General features: G+C 59.3%; 2 protein-coding genes across 4 annotated transcripts; one reads left to right on the forward strand and one right to left on the reverse strand.

The window, feature by feature from the left end:
• Positions 1 to 235: 235 nt before the first annotated feature.
• On the forward strand, positions 236 to 15,526 carry STRIP1 (striatin interacting protein 1). Of its 3 annotated transcripts, XM_051639176.1 has the most exons (22): positions 236 to 352; positions 438 to 507; positions 806 to 880; positions 1,494 to 1,628; positions 2,371 to 2,491; positions 3,734 to 3,802; positions 4,427 to 4,533; positions 5,299 to 5,426; positions 5,860 to 6,042; positions 7,730 to 7,947; positions 8,652 to 8,717; positions 8,994 to 9,057; positions 9,440 to 9,511; positions 9,731 to 9,805; positions 9,980 to 10,077; positions 10,841 to 10,967; positions 11,060 to 11,160; positions 11,338 to 11,404; positions 12,110 to 12,214; positions 12,415 to 12,619; positions 13,400 to 13,678; positions 14,651 to 15,526. In XM_051639176.1, the coding sequence occupies exons 1-21, from the start codon at positions 251 to 253 to the stop codon at positions 13,645 to 13,647; spliced, it is 2,436 nt and encodes an 811-aa protein (XP_051495136.1). In that variant the 5' UTR covers positions 236 to 250; the 3' UTR covers positions 13,648 to 13,678; positions 14,651 to 15,526. The 3 variants fall into 3 exon arrangements, with proteins under 3 accessions (XP_051495136.1, XP_051495135.1, XP_051495137.1); XM_051639175.1 differs by having other exon boundaries at positions 13,400 to 15,526; XM_051639177.1 differs by lacking the exon at positions 3,734 to 3,802 and having other exon boundaries at positions 13,400 to 15,526.
• Positions 15,527 to 17,143: 1,617 nt separating this feature from the next.
• On the reverse strand, positions 17,144 to 20,332 carry ALX3 (ALX homeobox 3). Its single transcript, XM_051639320.1, has 3 exons — positions 20,063 to 20,332; positions 18,768 to 18,884; positions 17,144 to 17,470 (listed from the first exon to the last, which is right to left on the reverse strand). The coding sequence occupies exons 1-3, from the start codon at positions 20,330 to 20,332 to the stop codon at positions 17,144 to 17,146; spliced, it is 714 nt and encodes a 237-aa protein (XP_051495280.1).
• Positions 20,333 to 21,226: the final 894 nt, after the last annotated feature.

Below are 21,226 nucleotides of genomic sequence, written 5' to 3' on the forward strand. Positions count from 1 at the left end.
GGGGGGTTAGCCCATATTTTCACCCATCTCCTCAGAATGGGTGAGCTCTGAGAGCTCCCTGGCTGCAAAGACCCTGCTCCCCACCCCGAGATTTGACACACCCCATCACCTCCTCTTTTTTGGGGGGGGCTATTTGGGGGGGTCCTGGAACGTTCTGGAGGTGGTGCAGAGGCAGGGGGTGCCCACCAGCCAAGCACAACCTGGCTCAGTGTGGTGGAGCTGGGATGAGCTGGGATGAGCTGGGATAGGGATGTGCAGGAGGTGGGTGGGAGTTGCCTTGGTAACATCTCTGCTGCTGCGGGTCCATTTTTGGTCTTTTCACCAGAAAAACACAATCCTGGGTTTGCAGAAGGTGAATTGTGATTATTTTTTTTTTGGGGGGGGTGTTGGTTTTGCTGGGAAACTAATTTCACTGACTTTTTACCTTGGTTTTTCAGGGCTATTCGGAGTCCCCAGACCTGGAGTTTGAATATGCAGATACTGATAAATGGGCAGCAGAGCTCTCTGGTAAGGGAGATGTCCTGATGGATTAATTCTTCTCATCCATGACTTCTTCATTCCTGGTAATGATTTGAGGAGCTCCCTCAACTCCAGCCTGACTCTGGTGTTGTTTTCAAGACCTTCTTGGCACTGAAGGAGAAGCGAGATCGTGTCATTCACGTTTTGAGCTTTATCTTAAGTGTGTGTTTTGCATTTCCCTCATCTTGGATGGATCTTGGAATGAAAGGGACTGGGTGGCAGCTCTTCCCGGCAGCTCAGTCCAGCTGGTTGGAGGTTTTCCTCTGGTTTGTTTTTGTTTTGGCAGAGCTGTACAGCTACACAGAGGGGCCAGAATTCCTGCTCAACCGCAAGTGCTTCGAGGAGGATTTCAGGATCCATGGTAAGAGCTTCTCTTGGACCTTTGGGGAGGGACAGGGATCTCCTGAAGGAGACACAGGGGTTGGTTAATGAATGGTGGAGCAGAAAGTTGAGCTGGGCATGGATAATCTGCACTGGGGTTGTACTGGAGACCTGGTCAGTGTGTGTGTGGGTTGGTCCTGGTGTTGATGTCCAGGGTGGTTCATCTGTGCCAGGGTGGCTGTGCTGGAACATAGTGGCAGAAGCAAGAGCCTACAGCTCATTTCCCACCAGCTGGCAGTGCTGTTGGGATGGATGGGATTCATCCAGTGTACCCTGAGGCAGCCCTGTTTTCATAGAATCATGGGATGTTTTGGGTTGGAAGGGACCTTCAAGATGACCCAGATCCAACCCCCTGCATGGGCAGGGACACCTCCCACCAGCCCAGGCTGCTCCAAGCCCCATCCAACCTGCCCTTCAACACTGCCAGGGATGGGGCAGCCACAGCTTCCCTGGGCAACCTGGGCCAGGATCTCACCACCCTCACAGGGAAGATATTTTCTGTCAAACTGAATCCTTTGCAGCTTTTTCCAGCCATCTTGGTGTCCTGGACAGGCAGAGGTGCTCTGTACCCTTAACCTGCTTTGGTTTTGCAGTGAGGGACAAGAAATGGACCGAGCTGGACAAGAACCAGCACCACACCCATGCCATGAGGCTGCTGGACGGGCTGGAGGTGACGGCGCGGGAGAAGAGGCTGAGGGTTGCCCGAGCCATCCTTTATGTGGCCCAAGGTGACACCAGCTCCTCTGCCCCCTTCATTTTCCCACTGCCAGCTCTAGGTAGTGGATTGGAAGCTGTCCATTTCATAGAATCATGGAGTGGTGAAGGTTGGAAGAGATCTTCAAGATCATCAGGTTCCAACCCCCTGCATGGGCAGGGACACCTCCCACCAGCCCAGGCTGCTCCAAGCCCCATCCAACCTGCCCTTCAACACTGCCAGGGATGGGGCAGCCACAGCTTCCCTGGGCAACCTGGGCCAGGCTCTCACCACCCTCACAGCAAAGAATTTCCTCTTCATCTCCAACCTAAACCTCCCTCTCCCACTTTTCATCCATCCCCCTCATCCCATCCCTCCCTGCCCTTGTCCCAAGTCCCTCCCCAGCTTTCCTGGAGCCCCTTCAGGCACTGGAAGGTGCTCTAAGGTCTCCCTGGAGCCTTCTCTTCTCCAGGCTGAACACCCCAACTCTCCCAGCCTGGCTCCAGAGCAGAGTTTATTTCTTTCTTTAAAACCATTTTCCCTGGGATGAACGGAACGAAGCGAATTCTCGTGGGAGCCACTTTGTGAGAGTTTGATCCAAAATTTGCCTGACTTCCCTGTGCTATCCCAGTTCTTCCAGACCTGGCCAGTTCCATCCCATTTTTTGCCTTCAGATTAAGGCTGTCTATTCCATTCCACCCACAAAATCCTCACGGGGGGTTGGGAGGGCCCTGAGATCCCTGAGGAGGTGGGATCCAGCCCGGGGGTCTTTGCAGGCACGTTTGGGGAGTGCAGCTCCGAGGCTGAGGTGCAGGCCTGGATGAGGTACAACATCTTCCTCTTGCTGGAAGTGGGAACCTTCAATGCTTTGGTGGAGCTGCTCAACATGGAGATTGAGTGAGTACTGGGGGGTGACATGCTTCAAAAATGGCGTTGGGGTTCTCTGGTAGGAATATTTTTCCAGGTTGTGGCAGTTCCTGGTCTGTCTATCCTTAATCTGAGCCCTGCAGCTACTGGAATGACTCTTGTTGTTCTGGGTGGGTAAATAATGTTGGATTGTACTTGATTTAGACAGAAATTCTGCCTGGCAGCAAATAGTGTCAGTTCCCCCTCCCTCCACTGCACTGTGAGAAGGGGACTCGTTGCAGCAATATCTCTTACACTGTGTTTGCACCTTGAATCCTGGGGTCAGGTCTGGGCCCCTCAGGACAAGAAGGACATTGAGGGGCTGGAGAGTGTCCAGAGAAGGGCAGCAGAGCTGGGGAAAGGGATGGAGAACAAGGAGAAGGGGCTGGAGAACTTCTGAGGAGCAGCTGAGGAACCTGGGGGTGTCCAGCCTGCAGCAAAGGAGGCTGAGGGGAGACCTGCTGGCTCTGCAGCTGCTGAGAGGAGGTTGGAGCCAGGGGGGTCGGGCTCTGCTCCCCAGGAACAAGGGATAGAACAAGAGGAAATGGCCTCAAGTTGCCCCAGGGGAGGTTCAGTTTGGACCTTGGAAACAATTCCTGGAAAGGGTTGTCAGGCCCTGGCCCAGGCTGCCCAGGGCAGGGCTGGAGTCCATAGAACATGTAAAGTTGGAAGGGACCTTAAAGATCATCAGGTTCCAACCTCCCTGCTATGAGCAGGGACACCTCCCACCAGACCAGGCTGCACAAGCCTCATCCAACCTGCCCTTGGACACGTCCAGGGATGGGGCATCAACAACCTCCCTGGGTAACCTGTTCCACCACCTTTCTACCCTCATGGTGAAGAATTTCTTCCTGATGTCTGACCTAAATCTCCCCTCTTCCAGTTTTCATCCATCCCCCCTGCTCCCATCCCTCCCTGCCCTTGTCCCAAGCCCCTCCCCAGCTTTCCTGGAGCCCCTTCAGGCACTGGAAGGTGCTCTAAGGTCTCCCTGGAGCCTTCTCTTCTCCAGGCTGAACACCCCAGCTCTCCCAGCCTGGAGGGCTTTCCGAACCGTGTAGATGTGGTGCTGAGGGACACGGGTCAGTGGTGGTTTGGTTGGAATGGTTGGACTGAAAGCTTTTTCCACCCAAAGGAGTTGTGTGCTTCAGGCTGTGGCTTTGGCCCGGGGTGGGGGTGCTGGTGGCAAGAGTGCAGTGTCACCTCAGCCCCCTCAAGAGGTTGTGTTCCCCCCAGTAACAGTGCAGCCTGCAGCAGCGCCGTGAGGAAACCAGCCATCTCCCTGGCTGACAGCACGGACCTGAGGTAGGGAGCAGGGCTTGGGAGAGGGGGGCAGAGAGGGGACCCCACGTTTCCTGCTTCCTCTGATGGGCTGAGACAGGTCAACAGGCACCAGACCCCTGTCCTGGGGCTGTCCCAGCTCCATCAGCACCCTCAGGCGCTCTCGAGAATTCCAGAATATTGAGGGTTGGAAGGGACCTCTGAAGGTCATTGAGTCCAACCCCCCTGCCAGAGCAGGAACAAAGGAAAACAACAACAAAATCCCAAACCAAACAAACTAGAGCAGATCACTCAGAAAGGCACCCAGGCGGGTCTTGAAAGTCTCCAGAGAAGGAGACTCCATAACCTCTCTGGGGAGCCTGTTCCAGTGCTCAGGTCTGCTCAGTCCAGAGATGTCCCCTGTGCTCAAGCACGTGGCTGGTGAGGGACATAAAAGCAGTAAAGTGTGGAAAAGGGATTATTTTCTCCTACTTTGACTTGCAGAGACCTTCCTCCCTGAGACCATTTCTCCTGGTGTGGAGTGGGTGGATAGGAACAGGCCATGGTTGGGCTGACCCAGCCTCCCCCCACAGCCCTGGGTGCTGGTGGTGCCTTCATAACTCATCCCAAACCCTCTGATGATTCATCCAACCTTCTGGTTTTTTGCAGGGTGCTGCTGAACATCATGTACCTGATCGTGGAGACTGTTCGGCAGGAGGCTGAAGGGGACAAACCTGAGTGGAGGAGCATGAGGCAGACCTTCAGAGCAGAGCTGGGTGAGGAGCAGGCTCTTGGGGCTTGATGGAGGTTTCCAGGGCTGAAGAATCATAGAATCATGGAGTGGTTTGGGTGGAAAGGGACCTTCAAGATCATTTAGATCCAACCCCCTGCATGGGCAGGGACACCTCCCACCAGCCCAGGCTGCTCCAAGCCCCATCCAACCTGCCCTTCAACACTGCCAGGGATGGGGCAGCCACAGCTTCCCTGGGCAGCCTGGGCCAGGGTCTCACCACTGTCACAGCAAAGAATTTCCTCCTCATGTCCAACCTAAATCCCCCCTTTTCTAGCTTGGCTCTAGTTCCCAGTTAATCGGGACTGGCAGCACTGGGTTGGTTCCTGCTGGGCTGAACCTTGCTGGTGGGGCAGAGGAGGATGAGCAGAGGAAGGCAGCCAAACTTTTCTGCTGTCTGGTTGCTCTCTCCCTGGGGCAAAATAATAGAATATTTGGGCTGTTGTTTCCTCTCAACACAAAAATAAGCAATTATGGAGGTTACAGGGCCTTGGACAGGAGGAGAGGAGCTGTGTGGGTGAGATGAGGATCATAGAATCCCAGACTGATTTGGGTTGGAAGGGACCTCAAGGATCATGTAGTTCCAGCCCCTTTATGGGCAGGGACACCTCCCACTAAACCATGTTGGTCAAGGTCCAGTTTTGTTGATGGGGAATGTGAGACTGCAGAGGCCTGTGAGGGTGCAGGGTCTGGTGGCTGGGGTGAGGACAGGGACATGGAAGTCCTGACTGTCAGTGCCATCTGGTTCCAGGAGCCCCCCTGTACAACAACGAGCCCTTCTCTGTTATGCTCTTTGGGATGGTGACCAAGTTCTGCAGTGGCCACGCTCCACATTTCCCCATGAAGAAGGTTCTGCTCTTGCTCTGGAAGACTGTGCTGGTAAGGAGAGGTGGTGGGCTGTGCTGACACAGGTCTCATGGGGTTTTGTTTGGCAGAAGAAGGGAAGTTCTGCCCTTGGAGCTGGCTGTATTTGCTCCATCCTCTTTTGCTGTCCTTCAGCTGAGTAGTTTGTGCCCAGTTAACCCACCCCTAGGTTTCATCCCATAGGGGAGCATTGGGTATTGGTGTCTGGAGCTGGATACCAAGGCTGAACCCAAAACAAGGTCCCCATCTGGTGTATGCATGAAGGAGAAGGTCCAGACACTTCAGCTGGGGCTGCCTGAACACCCTCTTGTCCCTTCTTGGGAACAGGCAGCTCTTGTTCCACACCCCGGGAAAAGATTTAGGCCTCCAGGAGAGCAGATTTGGGGGTGGAGAAATGGCATGTCAAGGAGTCCCCCGGTGCTCAGGGTGCTGTGGTCTCTTTTTGCAGTGCACCCTGGGGGGTTTTGAGGAGCTGCAGAGCATGAAGGCAGAGAAGAGGGAGATCCTGGGCCTGCCCCCTCTGCCCGAGGACAGCATCAAGGTGATCCGCAACATGCGGGCAGCGTCGCCCCCTGCCTCTGCCTCCGACCTCATCGAGCAGCAGCAGAAGAGAGGCCGGAGGGAACACAAGGTGAGGCTGACCCTGGGGACAGTGACACTGGAGCAGTTTGTCCCCCAGGGTTGTCACCTGCCTGCTGGTCTCTGTTTGGAGGTCAGGGTGAACCGCAAACCAGAGGGCAAAATGAGGGTTAGGGTGGACCTGCTGGGAAGGAGTTCTAGGGAGAAGGAGCTGGGAGTCTTGGTAGTAAATGATCCATGAGCCAGGAATGTGCCCTTGTTGCCCAGAAGGCCAATGGGATCCTGGGGTGCATAAGGAAGAGTGTGGCTGAGAGAGGTCATCCCCTCTATTCTGCCCTGGTGAGGCCACAGCTGGAGAACTGGGACCAGTTCTGGGCTCCCTAGTTCAGGAGGGACAGGGAACTGCTGGAGAGAGTCCAGGGGAGGGCAACAAAGATGGTTGGGGGGTTGGAGCATCTCTCTGATGAGGAAAGGCTGGGAGAGCTGGGACTGTTCAGCCTGGAGGGGAGACCTTATTAATGCCTGTAGGTATCTCAGGGTGGGTGCAGGAGGATGGAGCCAGACTCTGCTCAGTAGTGCCCAGTGACAGGACGAGGGGCAACGGGCACAAACTGGAACATGGGAAGTGCCACTGAAATAGGAGGGAAAACTTCTTGACTGTGAGGGTGACAGAGCCCTGGGACAGGCTGCCCAGGGAGGCTGTGGAGTCCCCTTCTCTGGAGATATTCCAAACCCTGCTGGATGCAGCCCTGTGGAATGTGCTCCAGGTGATCCTGCTTTAGCAGGGGAGTTGGACTGGGTGATTTCTAGAGGTCCCTTCCAACCCTGAGGATTCTGTTAATTGCTCTCTTGTTATCCCCCCCTTCACCCTCCCGAGGGAAGATAAAAGGGGAATAAGGAAGAGAGACATAAAGGCTGGAAATTAAAACTGGAGCAGGTTTACTGGAACGTGGCAAGGGGAGTAACATGTGGGATGAAGAACAGATAAAGTAAATATACACTTAGATTCAGCTAAAGGCTCTGGGGAGACCTTAGAGCACCTTCCAGTGCCTGAAGGGGCTCCAGGAAAGCTGGGGAGGGGCTTGGGACAAGGGCAGGGAGGGATGGGATGAGGGAGATGGATGAAAAGTGGAAGAGGGAGATTGAGGTTGGAGATGAGGAGGAAATTCTTGGCTGTGAGGGTGGTGAGAGCCTGGCCCAGGTTGCCCAGGGAAGCTGTGGCTGCCCCATCCCTGGCAGTGTTGAAGGGCAGGTTGGATGGTGCTTGGAGCAACCTGGGCTGGTGGGAGGTGTCCCTGCCCATGCAGGGGGTTGGGACTGGATGATCTTGAAGGTCCCTTCCCACCCAAACCACCCCATGATTCTATGAACACCAATCCTGATGATGGCAGGAATAGGTGGGTGAGGGCCCCGTGTGGCAGGGCTGGCTCTGGAGGGGGATCCGCAGGAATTCTCAGCACCTGATGGAGTTGGATTCTGCAGAGCATGTGATGAGTTGAGGGGAAACCAGGAGCCTCTGAGCTCAGCAGCAGCAAGGAAAGCACATGAAAAAGGGGACTGGGCTTCCAGTTCTCCTGGCTCTTCTAGTAGGGCAGGAAGTGAGAGGGAATCCTGACCCCTCTCTGATCAACTCTTTCAGGTCCTTCAGGGTCCTAAAGACCGTCTCTCTAGTTCATCCTGTTGGTGTCAACAAATTTGGCAGGCCCACCCCAACCATAACACTGCTGTTCTCTCTCCAGGCTCTGATTAAGCAGGACAACCTGGATGCCTTTAACGAGCGGGACCCTTACAAAGCTGACGACTCCCGTGAGGAGGAGGAGGAGAATGATGATGACAACAGCCTGGAGGGAGAGACCTTCCCCCTGGAACGGGATGAAGTGATGCCTCCCCCCATCCAGCACCCCCCCAGTGACCGCATCACCTGCCCCAAGGGGCTTCCCTGGGCCCCCAAGGTCCGGTGAGTGGTGGGGCTGACCCGAGGGGAGAGCTGGAGAAGGTTGAGGAGAACAGAGGCTGTTACATATGAAGAACTTCAGCAGTGAGGTGGGGAAGATGTTAGAGATGGGGTGGACGATCTGCTGGTCACTTTGGTGGCTGTTCTTTTGGTGGGGTGGGCTCAGCAAGGACATGGAGCTCCTGGAGGGAGTCCAGAGGAGCCACGGAGATGATCCAGGGGCTGGGGCAGCTCTGCTCTGGAGCCAGGCTGGGAGAGTTGGGGTGTTGAGCCTGGAGAAGAGAAGGCTCCAGGGAGACCTTAGAGCACCTTCCAGTGCCTGAAGGGACTCCAGGAAAGCTGGGGAGGGGCTTGGGACAAGGGCAGGGAGGGATGGGATGAGGGGGATGGATGAAAAGTGGAAGAGGGAGCTTGAGGTTGGAGATGAGGAGGAAATTCTTTGGTGTGAGGGTGGTGAGAGCCTGGCCCAGGTTGGCCAGGGAAGCTGTGGCTGCCCCATCCCTGGCAGTGTCCAAGGGCAGGTTGGATGGTGCTTGGAGCAACCTGGGCTGGTGGGAGGTGTCCCTGCCCATGCAGGGGGGTGGAACTGGATGATCTTGAAGGTCCCTTCCCACCAAACTAGTCCATGATCCTTTACCTGCCCATGAGGTGACCCAGGGCTGAGGGGTACCCAGGTGTGACTCCTTCCCTTTGTCCCTTTGCTGCAGAGAGAAGGACATTGAGATGTTCCTGGAGTCCAGTCGCAGCAAGTTCATCGGCTACACGCTGGGCAGGTGGGTTCCTGCAGAGCCAGCCTGGGGGGCTGCTGATGTGGGGGGGTGAAGATGGGGGTGCTGATTTTGGGGGGAGGACTGTAGAATTATGGGGGGCGCTATTGATTTGGCTGCTACACAGGCTACTGATCTGGGGGCTGCTGTTGCCCTCTGCTTGGCCGCAGGGGAGTCCGGAGCTCACTGGCTCCTTCCAGGGGTGGTGGTCTCTGTCCTGCCTGTGGGGGTTGCTCAGGTTGGCTCCTGCCTGCAGCCAACTGGGCTCTTTCTCCTCTCTAGTGACACCAACACCGTGGTGGGCTTGCCCAGGCCCATCCACGAGAGCATCCGAACCCTGAAGCTGGTGAGTACGTTGACCAGATCCTCACCCTGGCCATTCCTGGGTGCCACTTCCCCATCCCCCATCACAGGTCAGGGCCAATGATGTATTTTCCTGTCCCCTCTTGCTCAGCCCTGTGATGGGAGACACCTCAAGTTATCATCCCATTCCTGGTCTCCTAGGCTGGCCAAGTCCATTTCCTTCCTGTCTTTGTCCCTTCCTGATTTCATCCCTTCCACACTGGGGTTGTCCCAGAGGTGAGGCCAGCAGCCACACCTTGCCCATCAACATTGGTCACCACTGGACAGGAGTAACAGGGAGGGTCTTAAAAAGCTGATGGGCCCAGGTTGGGGCTGGTGGCATCTCAGGGGGGCCCATGGTGTGACCCCTGTTCTCCCCCTTGCAGCACAAGTACACGTCGATCGCGGAGGTGCAGGTGCACATGGAGGAGGAGTTCCTGCGCTCCCCGCTCTCTGGGGTGAGTGTGGGGATCAGGGTGGGATGGAGCTCCCAGGCTTTGGAGCTGGGGACACTTGGTCCCACCAGGGTTTTTGGCAGAGCTGGGGGGTTTGCTCCATGGGGGGAGGAGGAGTGGTTTATTTGGGAAAGAGGGCGTGGGGAGGCCCAGGGCTGAGCCAGGCCCGTGGCGATGGTGGCAGCTCCTGGAGTGAGGATTTCTGGTCTCTTCTGGTCCCAGGGGGAAGAAGAAGTGGAGCAAGTTCCTGCAGAGATCCTGTACCAGGGCCTGCTACCCAGCCTGCCCCAGTACATGGTGAGCTGAGGGGCACTGGGGGTCCCTGTGCTCCATGGAGGGGCCTCCCTCCATTGCTCCATCCCTTTCCAGTCGTACCTCCCAGTTTTCTTCCCACATCCCTGTTCCTCCTGCAGCAGGGGACTATGGCCAGTCCTGTTTCCACCCCCTTTTCCATCTCTCCCTTCTCCCCAGATTGCTCTGCTGAAGATCCTCCTGGCTGCAGCCCCCACCTCCAAAGCCAAGACTGATTCCATCAACATCCTGGCAGATGTCTTGCCAGAGGAGATGCCGTGAGTGACCACGGGGGTGCTGGCTGGTGGGAAGGGAAGGGGGGCACAGGAAGGAGCCAGGCAGGGGGGACATGGTTGGGGCTGTAGCTGAAATGTGGCCAATTCTGGAGCTCTCAACACAAGAAGAACATAGGGCTCCTGGAGAGAGTCCAGAGGAGCCACGGAGATGATGGGAGGGCTGGAGCAGCTCTGGTCTGGAGCCAGGCTGGGAGAGTTGGGGTGTTCAGGCTGGAGAAGTGAAGGCTCCAGGGAGACCTTAGAGCACCTTCCAGTGCCTGAAGGGGCTCCAGGAAAGCTGGGGAGGGACTTGGGACAAGGGCAGGGAAGGATGGGATAAGGGGGAATGGATGAAAACTGGGAGAGGAAGGTTGAGGTTGGACATGAGGAGGAAATTCTTTGGTGTGAGGGTGGTGAGAGCCTGGCCCAGGTTGCCCAGGGAAGCTGTGGCTGCCCCATCCCTGTCAGTGTTGAAGGACAGGTTGGATGGGGCTTGGAGCAGCCTGGGCTGGTGGGAGGTGTCCCTGCCCATGCAGGGGGTTGGGACTGGGTGATCTTTTAGGTCCCTTCCAACCCAAACCATCCCATGATCCTCTGATTCCTGGGTGATTTGACCATCTTCTGCTCGGTGGTGTGCCAGGAGCTGTGCAGTGGTGCAGAAGGTGGCTGCTGAGAGCCCAGGGGATGGCAGGACTGTCCACTGAGACCTCCAGGGCTGTCTGGGTGCAGACAGTGGCCCAGCCCAAGGATCCCTCTATGTCCCCAGGACCACAGTGCTGCAGAGCATGAAGCTGGGGGTGGACGTCAACCGGCACAAGGAGATCATCGTCAAAGCCATTTCTGCCGTGCTGCTCCTCCTGCTCAAGCACTTCAAGCTCAATCACATCTACCAGGTGAGGTGGGCCAGAGTCTGGCCACCCTGCACGGGGCTCTGGGGTTGAGCAGGACCCAGGGAAGGTCCCCATTCACCCGCTTTTCTCCCCAGTTTGAGTACATGGCCCAGCATCTGGTCTTTGCCAACTGCATCCCACTCATCCTGAAGTTCTTCAACCAGAACATCATGTCCTACATCACTGCCAAGAACAGGTAGTGGAGGAGAGTGCCCACCCATGTCCCTGCTGAGGGTGGGGAGGGGGATCCCTGCTTGCTTAACCCCTCCCTGGACCCGGGAAAGTGCCCACGGCAGCTGATCCCTGGTGGGTGGGACGTGTGGGGCCAGGCAGGGTATGGGGGAGCAGCAGGACACCCCTTCTTTTCCTGCAGCATCTCTGTCCTGGACTACCCGTACTGCGTGGTGCACGAGCTGCCCGAGCTGACAGCAGAGAGCCTGGTGAGTCACTGCCTGCTCTGCCAGGCCCTGGCACCCCAGGGTGCTGCCCACAATCCCACACTAGTTTGGGTTGGGTGCGACCTTCAAGATCATCCAGTCCCAGCTGCCACAGGCAGGGACACCTCCCACCAGCCCAGGCTGCTCCAAGCCCCATCCAACCTGCCCTTCAACACTGCCAGGGATGGGGCAGCCACAGCTTCCCTGGGCAACCTGGGCCAGGCTCTCACCACCCTCACAGCAAAGAATTTCCTCCTCATCTCCAACCTCAAGCTCCCTCTCCCACTTTTCATCCATCCCCCTCATCCCATCCCTCCCTGCCCTTGTCCCAAGCCCCTCCCCAGCTTTCCTGGAGCCCCTTCAGGCACTGGAAGGTGCTCTAAGGTCTCCCTGGAGCCTTCTCTTCTCCAGGCTGAACACCCCAACTCTCCCAGCCTGGCTCCAGAGCAGAGCTGCCCCAGCCCCTGGATCATTTCCATGGCTCCTCTGGACTCTCTCCAACAGGGTGGATCATGGGTGCAGGGAGGCAGCAGAGCTCTAGCACCCAGCCCTGCCACCATCAGCACTGCTGTGCTCAGCCCCTGGAGCAGCCAAATGTTTCCTGCCTGCTGTGCCCTGCCCCTTTGGCCAAAGGTCCTTGGACCAGAACAGCATCTCCTCATCACTTGTCCCATGTCTTCCCTGACTCCTGCTTTTCCTTTCCCACAGGAAGCTGGAGACAACAACCAATTCTGCTGGAGGAACCTCTTCTCCTGCATAAACCTCCTGCGCATCCTGAACAAGCTGACCAAGTGGAAACACTCCCGCACCATGGTGAGGGCTGGAGAACCCCCTGGAGCTTCAGGCTGGGCACTCATGGGGGGCCTTCAGCTGGGGGAGGGGTCTGGGGATGTCTTGGTTTGCCCCCCTTCACCTTACTGGGGTGGTGGGATGGGTGGAAGAGGTCTGTGTGTGCTGGAGGAGTTGGGTGCCACGTCCCCGTCGCAGCCGTGTCACGTGGCTGTCCCCTGCAGATGCTGGTGGTGTTCAAGTCTGCACCCATCCTGAAGCGGGCGCTGAAGGTGAAGCAGGCCATGATGCAGCTCTATGTCCTGAAGCTCCTCAAGGTCCAGACCAAGTACCTGGGCAGGCAGTGGAGGAAGAGCAACATGAAGACCATGTCAGCCATCTACCAGAAGGTCCGGCACCGCCTCAACGATGACTGGGCCTACGGCAACGGTACGGCCAGGGGGGTGGCTGCAGTGTCATGGAGTCATGGCATGGTTTGGGTTGGAAGGGACCTTCAGTATCACCCAGTCCCAGTTGCCATGGACACCTCCCACCAGACAGGTTGCTCCAAGCCCCATCCACCTTGGCCTTGACACTTCCAGGGATGGGGCAGCCATAGCTTCCCTGGGCAACCTGTTCCAGGGTTTCACCCCCCTCACACTCCAGAATTTCCTCCTCATGTCTCACCTCATTCTCCCTCTTCCAGTTTTCATCCATCCCCCCTTGTCCTCTCTCTCCCTGCCCTTGTCCCAAGTCCCTCCCCAGCTTTCCTGGAGCCCCTTCAGGCACTGGAAGGTGCTCTAAGGTCTCCCTGGAGCCTTCTCTTCTCCAGGCTCAACACCCCGACTCTCCCAGCCTGGCTCCAGAGCAGAGCTGCTCCAGCCCTCAGATCATCTCCATGGCCTTCTCTGGATTCTCTCCAGGAGCTCCATGTCCTTCCTATGTTGAGAAGCTCTTTTGTCCTGTCACCTGCCATCCTTCCTGCTCCAGGCAGTGACATTTCTGAGCCCAGAGCTGTCCCTTTGCTCCTTAGACTGTTCAGGGAGGGATTTGTGGAGGCAACATCCTGGAGAAGAGTGAAGGGGCTGGTGGTGGCCACTGCTGGAGCCATTGGTGGCTGCCTGCTCCACACCCTGCACATTTCCAAGGCCCTAGTGAGACCCTGAGGGCTTTGGGCTGGCTGCAGAGCCCCCAGCTCCCGTGTGACCCTCACTTTTCTCTTCTTCCCAGACCTGGATGCTCGTCCCTGGGATTTCCAGGCTGAGGAGTGTGCCCTTCGTGCCAGCATCGAGCGCTTCAACTCCCGGCGCTACGACCGAGCTCACAGCAATCCTGATTTTCTGCCCGTGGACAACTGCCTGCAGAGTGTGCTGGGCCAACGTGTGGACCTGCCTGAGGACTTCCAGGTCAACTATGACCTGTGGCTGGAGAGGGAGGTCTTCTCCAGACCCATCTCCTGGGAGGAGTTGCTACAGTGATGGATTGATGGACAAGCCAGGGACGCAGGAGGTGTCTTTTTTGGGGGGAGATTTGGAGGCTGCCTGCTGTTGAGGGGGAAGGGGAGTGAGGATTTGGGGAGGTTTGGGGGTGCCTGGACCCCCCCGTGCTGGGCTTGGGAAGAGGTTTGGAGCTGGGGGAGTTCTAGGGGTGCCTGGATCCCCCATGGTGGGCTTGGGAAGAGGTTTGGAGCTGGGGGGTCCTTGCCAAGACACCATCCTGCCCTTCTCCCTCCTGCCACGCTCAAGGATGAAGCCTTGGTGGAGGCCACGGTGCCTTGGGAGTTTTCTGGTGGGTGGGGGGGACCTGTGTGTGCCCCCACCCGAGGCTTTGGGACCACCATCATCCTCCTCCTGCCCCCACCAGCTGGGGAGGAGAGGAGGCAGTGGGGCTCCTTGGTGCTGCTGCAGGACACGGGGAGCAGAGGCAGGAAAACGGGCTGTCCCCCTGCCTGGGGACATGGTGACAGGGGTGGGGGTGGACTGGGGTTGAGGGGCTGGCCTGTCGCGACAGGGTGGGGAGGGCTGAAGCCTGCAGTCTGCCCTCGCCCCGCTGGGTGGGGTGGATGAGCTGTACATACAGAGATGTTTCCTGAGAGCTCTGACGCGGGTGTCTGGGCTCTGCTGTGTCCCTGTCCCTGTTGAACTCTGTGTCCCTGTCCTTCCTGGGCTCTGTCCCCCCGTCCTCCTGGGCTTTGTGTCCCCTGTCCCTCCCAAGCTCTGTCCTCGTGTCCCTACTGTGTCCCCATCCTCCTGGGCTTTGTGTCCCCCTGTCCCTACTGTGTCCCCATCCTCCTGGGCTCTTGTCTGTCACCCTGTTCTTCCATCCCCATCCCTCCCAAGCTCTGTCTCCCTGTCCCTCCTCATGAACCCAGCAATGGGCTGGGCTGGTGCTGGGGGTTCATTGTCTCATGCCCTTGACCCCAAGTCCCATTTGGGGCCAATTACCTGTTGCCAAAAGACCCCCTATTTATTTCTCTTGCAGCCAGATCTTTTTACCTGGGGGAGCTGCTGAGGTGCAGGAGCCCTGAACCCTCTCCAGTTCTTGCCCTGGGATTTCTGCCCTGGCGTGGTGGTGTCACTGGGATTTTCTTTGGCTCCTGCTCCCAGCAGAGGAGCTGGAGATGGGACCCACCATTCCCAAAACCTCAGCCTTACACCTTCACAGAACCATGGGGTGATTTGGGTTGGAAGGGACCTTCAAGATCATCTAGATCCAACCCCCCTGCATGGGCAGGGACACCTCCCACCAGCCCAGGTTGCTCCAAGTCCCATCCAACCTGCCCTTCAACACTTCCAGGGCTGGGACAAACCTTGTTGTGCCTCAGTTTCCCTGGCAGAGGGGGAGGTAGCAGCAGAAATCCTGGGAGATTCAGCCCTGGATTGTTGGGGGGTGGCAGAGAGGGGGGGTTGTTTGCATCCTGCCCGAGGGGGTGGGCAGGGCAGGGGCAGCCAGGATTGACTCCCTGTCACCTCCCCACGGCCAAGGGACAGGCAGTGACATCGAGCCAGACCCCAGCCCTCCCTCCAAGGTCCCCAATGCTGCACCCTGACCTTGTCCCCCCCACCAGCAGGGGGGATGTATCCCCAGCAGGATCCACCCAGGGGGGCGCAGCCACATTGCACCCCCCCCAGGGTGCTTCCCATCCACTTGGGTGCCCCCAGCACCCACCCCATTCCCGCCCCCCCACCCCAGAACCTGGTCCTGGTTGGAGGGGGGGGTCTGGTGGGTGGGATGCTGGCAGATGAGGTGTGAGCTGAACTTCCATCCCTTCCTGCTCCCAAACATTCCCAGCTGCTCTGGGCGGGTGCAGCCAGAGCCCTGAAGAACTTATTAAACATGTGCTTTATTGTTTATAAATGAATGACAAAAAATCCTCACTGGTTGGAGGGGGGGGGGGGTGTGAAGGGGGCACTGTGAGAACCCCCAGGTGAGGGTGGGCACCCACTGGGTGCATGGCCAGGCTGTGGACCACCCCTTTCGGGAGGTCCAGGGTGCCCAGATGGGTGGGTGAGGAAAGGCATCCGTAGGGATCTTGGAGCATTTTGGTTCCTTTTGCCTGGAAACCTTGGTTTTTGGCCCAAATTGGGCAGGCTGGGGTGCCTCCTCGGGGGGGGTCTGTGGTGCTTGATGGATGTTTCCCCCCCCCCAACATCAGGATGCAGGGGTGTGGCAGTTTTGGGGTGGTTTTGGCACCCTTGGGGGTGTATCAGTGTCTCCTGGTGATGGGGTGGGTTGGAGCAAGGGGGAGGGGGGAGCCCAGTTATTGATCTTTTTTGGGGGGGGGTCACGCCAGCTGGAGGATGGGATGGGACACACTGCTGTGACCTGGCACTTGGAGGGACCCCCAGAGAAGATGGAGCAGGTTGGAAGCCATGAGATGACCCCCCCCTGGACACCCGAGACCAACCATACAGGTACCACCACTAAGGGGCTTCCTGCAGACCCCCCAAAATGGGGAGAAACCCTCCAAATTGGCCATTTCCCCCCCCCCAGCACATCAGCTGGGGCAGCTGGGATGGTACCAGGGGTGGGGGTCCCACCTTACCAGGCTGGCACTAGGGGGAGGGGGGGGCTACAGCTGACCCCACAGGGAACTGGGGTCCAGTTTAGGGGTCTGTCCCTGTCCCCCCCCTCCATCCCAGGGGGGCTCTGCTGGGGGGGGGGTGTCCTTCTGAACCTTATTTTCCCTCCCAGAGGGAGCAGAAAGAGCTGCAGGTGTTTTTTTGGGGGGGCTTTGAGGGCTCCTTGAGCCTGGCTGGGGGTTGTGACACCCCCACCCCCAACACCAGCAGCTGTCCCAGTTTGGGTGGGTCTTCCTAGTAGGGTTGAACTGGGAGGTGAAGAACCCAGTTTCTGCCATTGTTGACTGTGCTGGGGGGGGGGGGGGGGGGGGGTGTGTCAGTGGCCAAATTTTAAGTGGGGAGGGGACCCCCCCCCCAAACAACCCGGTGAACTCCCAGGGGCACAGTCCCCTCTCTGGATGTACCCAAGGCTGGTGTCCCCTGGGTTTGGGGGGGGCTGCAGGTGAGTGTGGGGGTGCAGGCAGGGGGTCTTTACAGGCAGGGGGGGGTTGCAGGCGGGGGGGGGGGCGGTTTCAGGCGCGGGGGGGGGGGTCGTGAGGGGCAAGAAGCTGCGACCCTGCACTAAACCCCCAGGGATCTCCATCAAATCCCAGTCTCTGAAGGTGCTTGGAGGGGATGGGGTGGTGGGGGGGGATGTCGGGGGGGCTGCTTTTTGGGGTCCCAACCTGCCAAACTCCCCCAGGAGCCCCGTTTTAACCCCCCCTCTCCCCTCCCATCCCGGGGGGGGGGGGCCGGGATGCAGGGAAGCTGATGGACATCTGGGTGCACGGTGGGGTGGGTTGTTTTTTTTTTTGGGGGGGGGGAGATAAGAGTGACCCCACCAACCTGCTCCCAAACCCTGATGCTGGGGGAGGAAGGGGGGGGGTTAGGACACGTTCTGGGGGGGGTGGGATCACGTCGCCCAGTTCAAGAGGCTGCTGCTGGTGGCCTCTTTGCTCTTCATCCTCAGCGGCACCAGGGGGGGCGACTTGTAGTCGTGTTCGGCTGCTGGTTCGAAGGGGTGGGGGCCCAAGGCCGGGGGGGGCAGAGGGTGTAGGGAATAGAGGCTGTTGATGCCGGGATGGGAACCGGGAGAAGCGGGGAGACCCACGAAGCTGGGGATGTTGTGGGTGTGGGGGTACGGGGACATGCAAGGGGGGCTGGGGATGCTCTCGGTGGGGGGGGGCAGGAGCCCCCCAGGGCTGCCGGGGCTGGAGTTTGGCCACAGGTTGTTCTGCAGCTGGAAGAAAAGAGCAAAACAACCCCCGAAACCCCCCCCCAACCCTAAAGTGAAGCGGGGGGGGGAGGAGAGATGTGGGTGGCGACCACATCCCCCTACACCCCCCCCGGGATCTGGAATCACCCCCTCGGGATCCCCCTTTACTCCCCCAGGATTCTCCTCTAACCCCCCCGGGATCCCCATTCAACCCCCCCGGGATCCTCCTTCACCCACCCCGGGATCTCCTCAACACCCCCCCAAGATCCCTCTACACCCCCCCCCCCTGGCACCCGGGATCCCCCTTCACCCCTTCGGGATCCCTCTGTGCTCCCCCAGGATCCTCCTTGATCCCCATTCCCCCCCCCAGGACTCCCATTCCCCCCCCCGGATCCCTCTTTACTCCCCCAGGATCCTCCTTGATCCCCCCAGGACCCCCATTCCCCCCCCCAGGACCCCCATTCCCCCCCCCGGATCCCTCTTTACTCCCCCAGGATCCTCCTTGATCCCCCCAGGATCCCCATTCCCCCCCCCGGATCCCTCTTTACTCCCCCAGGATCCTCCTATACCCCCCCCAGATCCCCATTCCCCCCCCCCCCCCCCAGGACCCCCCATTCCCCCCCCTGGATCCCTCTTTACTCCCCAGGATCCTCCCTTATCCCCCCAGGATCCCCATCCCTCCCCCCAGGATCCCCATTCCCCCCCCCCCCGGATCCCTCTTTACTCCCCCAGGACCCCCATTCGCCCCCCCCGGATGCCTCTTCACTCCCCCAGGATCCTCCTATACCCCCCCCAGATCCCCATTCCCCCCCCCCCCAGGACCCCCATTCCCCCCCCCGGATCCCTCTTTACTCCCCCAGGATCCTCCTTGATCCCCCCAGGATCCCCATTCCCCCCCCCGGATCCCTCTTTACTCCCCCAGGATCTCCATTCAACCCCCCCAGATCCTTCTTTACCCCCCCGGGATCCCTTTTATTTTAATTGCTTGGCGGGGGGGGGGTGTTGAAATCTTGCCCCCCCCCCTCCCTGGGGGGGCAGCCGGGGGGGGAGTTTGGGCACCAGGGATGGGTTTGAAGCTGAGATTTACATGTTTACACTTTTCAGTGGCGGGGGGGTGGGGGCAGGAAGCATTGGTGGGTGTGGGGCAGCTCAAGAGGGATTTTTTTTTGGGGGGGGGACCCCCCCACCCCCCCAAAACCTGCCCCGAAAGGGCACGTTCCTATGGGAGGTGGAGGGAGTCAAAGGTGGGTGATGTGGGTCACACCCTGTGGGGAACTGGGATGAAATGGGATGGGACCCTGCCCGGGGGGGGATGTGGGGCGGGGGGGGAGGGGGGGGGAAGGGGGGGGGCAGGGAACTTCCCAGCATCCCTCACCTCCTGGATTTTCCCGTAACGTTCCCGTTTCCTCCACTTGGCCCGTCGGTTCTGGAACCAGACCTGGGGGGCAGGGGGGGATGGAGGAAGGGGCACGTTCATCTTCCCAGCAGGAAAAATCCCCCTAAAACGATGCTCCAACACCCCAATAAACCCGAGATGAGGGGAAAACACCCCCCCACCCCCCACCCCCCCGGATCTCACCGGCCTTTTTCTCTACCAAAAGCAGAATTATCCCTTATCCCTCTTGGACAACCAAGCGTTCCTGCTCCGTGCACGGTGCTTTGCTCTCCCTCAGGCCTCATTTACTGCAGGTTTGGGTGCAGAATCAGGCTCTTTGGGTCCTGCGGGGTCACTTTGACCCCTCCCCACCCCTTCCCCCCCCCCCCAGTGTGTCCCAGTGACGGGAGCTGGCTGGGATGGTGACAACTCCAGCAGCATCTCCCGGAGCGGAGGGGGGGACACCGGGCTGCTCTTCTCGGGGCTCTCACAGGTCATTTCCTCTAAATCCACCCCAAAACCGGAGCCCGGAGCCTGTGGTGGGTGCCGTGTCCCCTCCCTGTGCCTTGTCCCCAGTTCCTGCCCCACGAGGAGGGCAGCACCCCATGGGTGCGCCCTGTTCCCTTCATCACCCTCCTTCGCTTCCCTCCCCCACCGGGCGCCCCCTCCAAGCTGCCTCTTCCTACCGGGAGCCTCAAACCGCAGGGAGACGCCTCTGGAAGGAGCTGACGCACATGGGGGTGTTGGCAGAGCCGAGGTGACGGGGGGGGGGGGCTTCATCCTGCCCCGCATCCCGGGACATGTCACCCCCAGCCCCATTAACACCCACCCCCATCCCTGGCTGGGAACCCTGGGGCTGGAGGGAGCTGAGCTGGGGGGGTCTGGGGGTGATGGATGCTTGGAGGGGGGCGGGGGAGGGGGGGGATGGGGTTGATCATGTTGGGGGATGCCGGGGCGGGGGGGGGAAGGGTGGCAGTGACCTCTCCCCACCCCAGTTGTGGCTCTTCCCATTCCTGAGGAGCTGCAGAGAGGGAAGAAGGGAGAGAGCCCCGGGAGGCAGCAGCACCCGCGCCTGGGCTGGGATTCCCCCCCTCTGGGGTTTAGAACAATCCTGGGAAACCCAACTTTCTAACTCAGCACCACCCGGGGGGGGAGGAGGAATCACCCTCCAGCTCTGCCCAGCACCTCCCGGGGTAGCCATGCCCAGTCCCTCTGGGATTCGGGGGATCCCGTCTCCCCACCTGCACCCTGGCTTCCGTCAGTTCCGTCCTCAGTGCCAACTGCTCCCGGGCGTAGACGTCGGGATAATGTGTCTTCTGGAAAACCTTCTCCAGCTCCTCCAGCTGGAACGTGCTGAAGGTCGTTCTGTTCCTCCTCTTCTTGTTCCTGCTCTTGCCCAGGGGCTGGGGGAGCTCGGGGACCCCGTGTTCCCGGAGGGAGCCCAAAGGTGCAGCCAGCGAGCACCCCAGCTCCCCGGGGGCTTTCAGGGGGGCCCGGCAGGCTGCTGGCATCCCCTGGTACCCCCCTTTGCACCCCCCCTTCTCACTGCCTGCCATGGGGAGAGGCACAAGATGGGGGAGGGTGTTAATGGTGTTAACAAAGCCAAGAGCCCCCCCCCCCCCCTCCTCGCCCCGTGCTCCCCTGACCCGACCCTCCCATCCCTGCGCGGTTCCAGTTCTCCCACAGGGATGTTGGGGCACAGTCCCAGGAGAAAAGGGGCTTGGTGTGCCCCCCCGCCCCGTGTGTGTCCCGTCCGCACCCCCAAACCATCCCCAAACGGGTCCAAATTCTCCCGGGGGGGTTAATTGGGGTCCAGTCCCAGAAGAGAAGGGCTCAGTGCAGACATGTAGGGTGTCAAATCCATCACTGGGGAGGGCAAAATCCCCCTTTCCCAGGGGAGCTGTGGGCGGGCAGCGCTCCCTGAAGGGACCCGGGGCAGTGGGTGCTCGGGGTCCCACTTGGAGACCCCCTCGGATGGCGGGGTGGGTGGGGGGAGGGAAGGAGGCAGACAGAGAAGGCAAGTGCAGGGTTGTCCTGTAGAAAGGGCTTTGCTCAACCCTCCCTGTGCCCTTCCTTGTCCCTCTCCTTGTTCCCTCCCTCCCATTCCCTCCCAGCTCGGGCTGACACCCCAGCCCAGGGCAGGACATCGATGGGATCCACCAGTATCCCCAGTGCCCGCCCCCCCAACCCCCCCACGATGCCTGAACTCAGCTCAAGGGGAACCTCTGCCTGCCCCCCCCCCCCGTGCCAGCATTTCCCCGTAGCTGGAATTCTCAGGAAACCATTTGGAAAGGGGTGGAAAAATCAACTCTCTCCTCCCTTTTGGCTGGGGAAGAGCCCCCCCTTCCCCACCCAACAAATTTGGGGGTTCACCCCCCCCCCCCCCCGTTCCCCTCACTGCTACC

This window comes from Apus apus, chromosome 23 (assembly GCF_020740795.1).
Source record: "Apus apus isolate bApuApu2 chromosome 23, bApuApu2.pri.cur, whole genome shotgun sequence".
NCBI lineage: Eukaryota > Metazoa > Chordata > Aves > Apodiformes > Apodidae > Apus > Apus apus.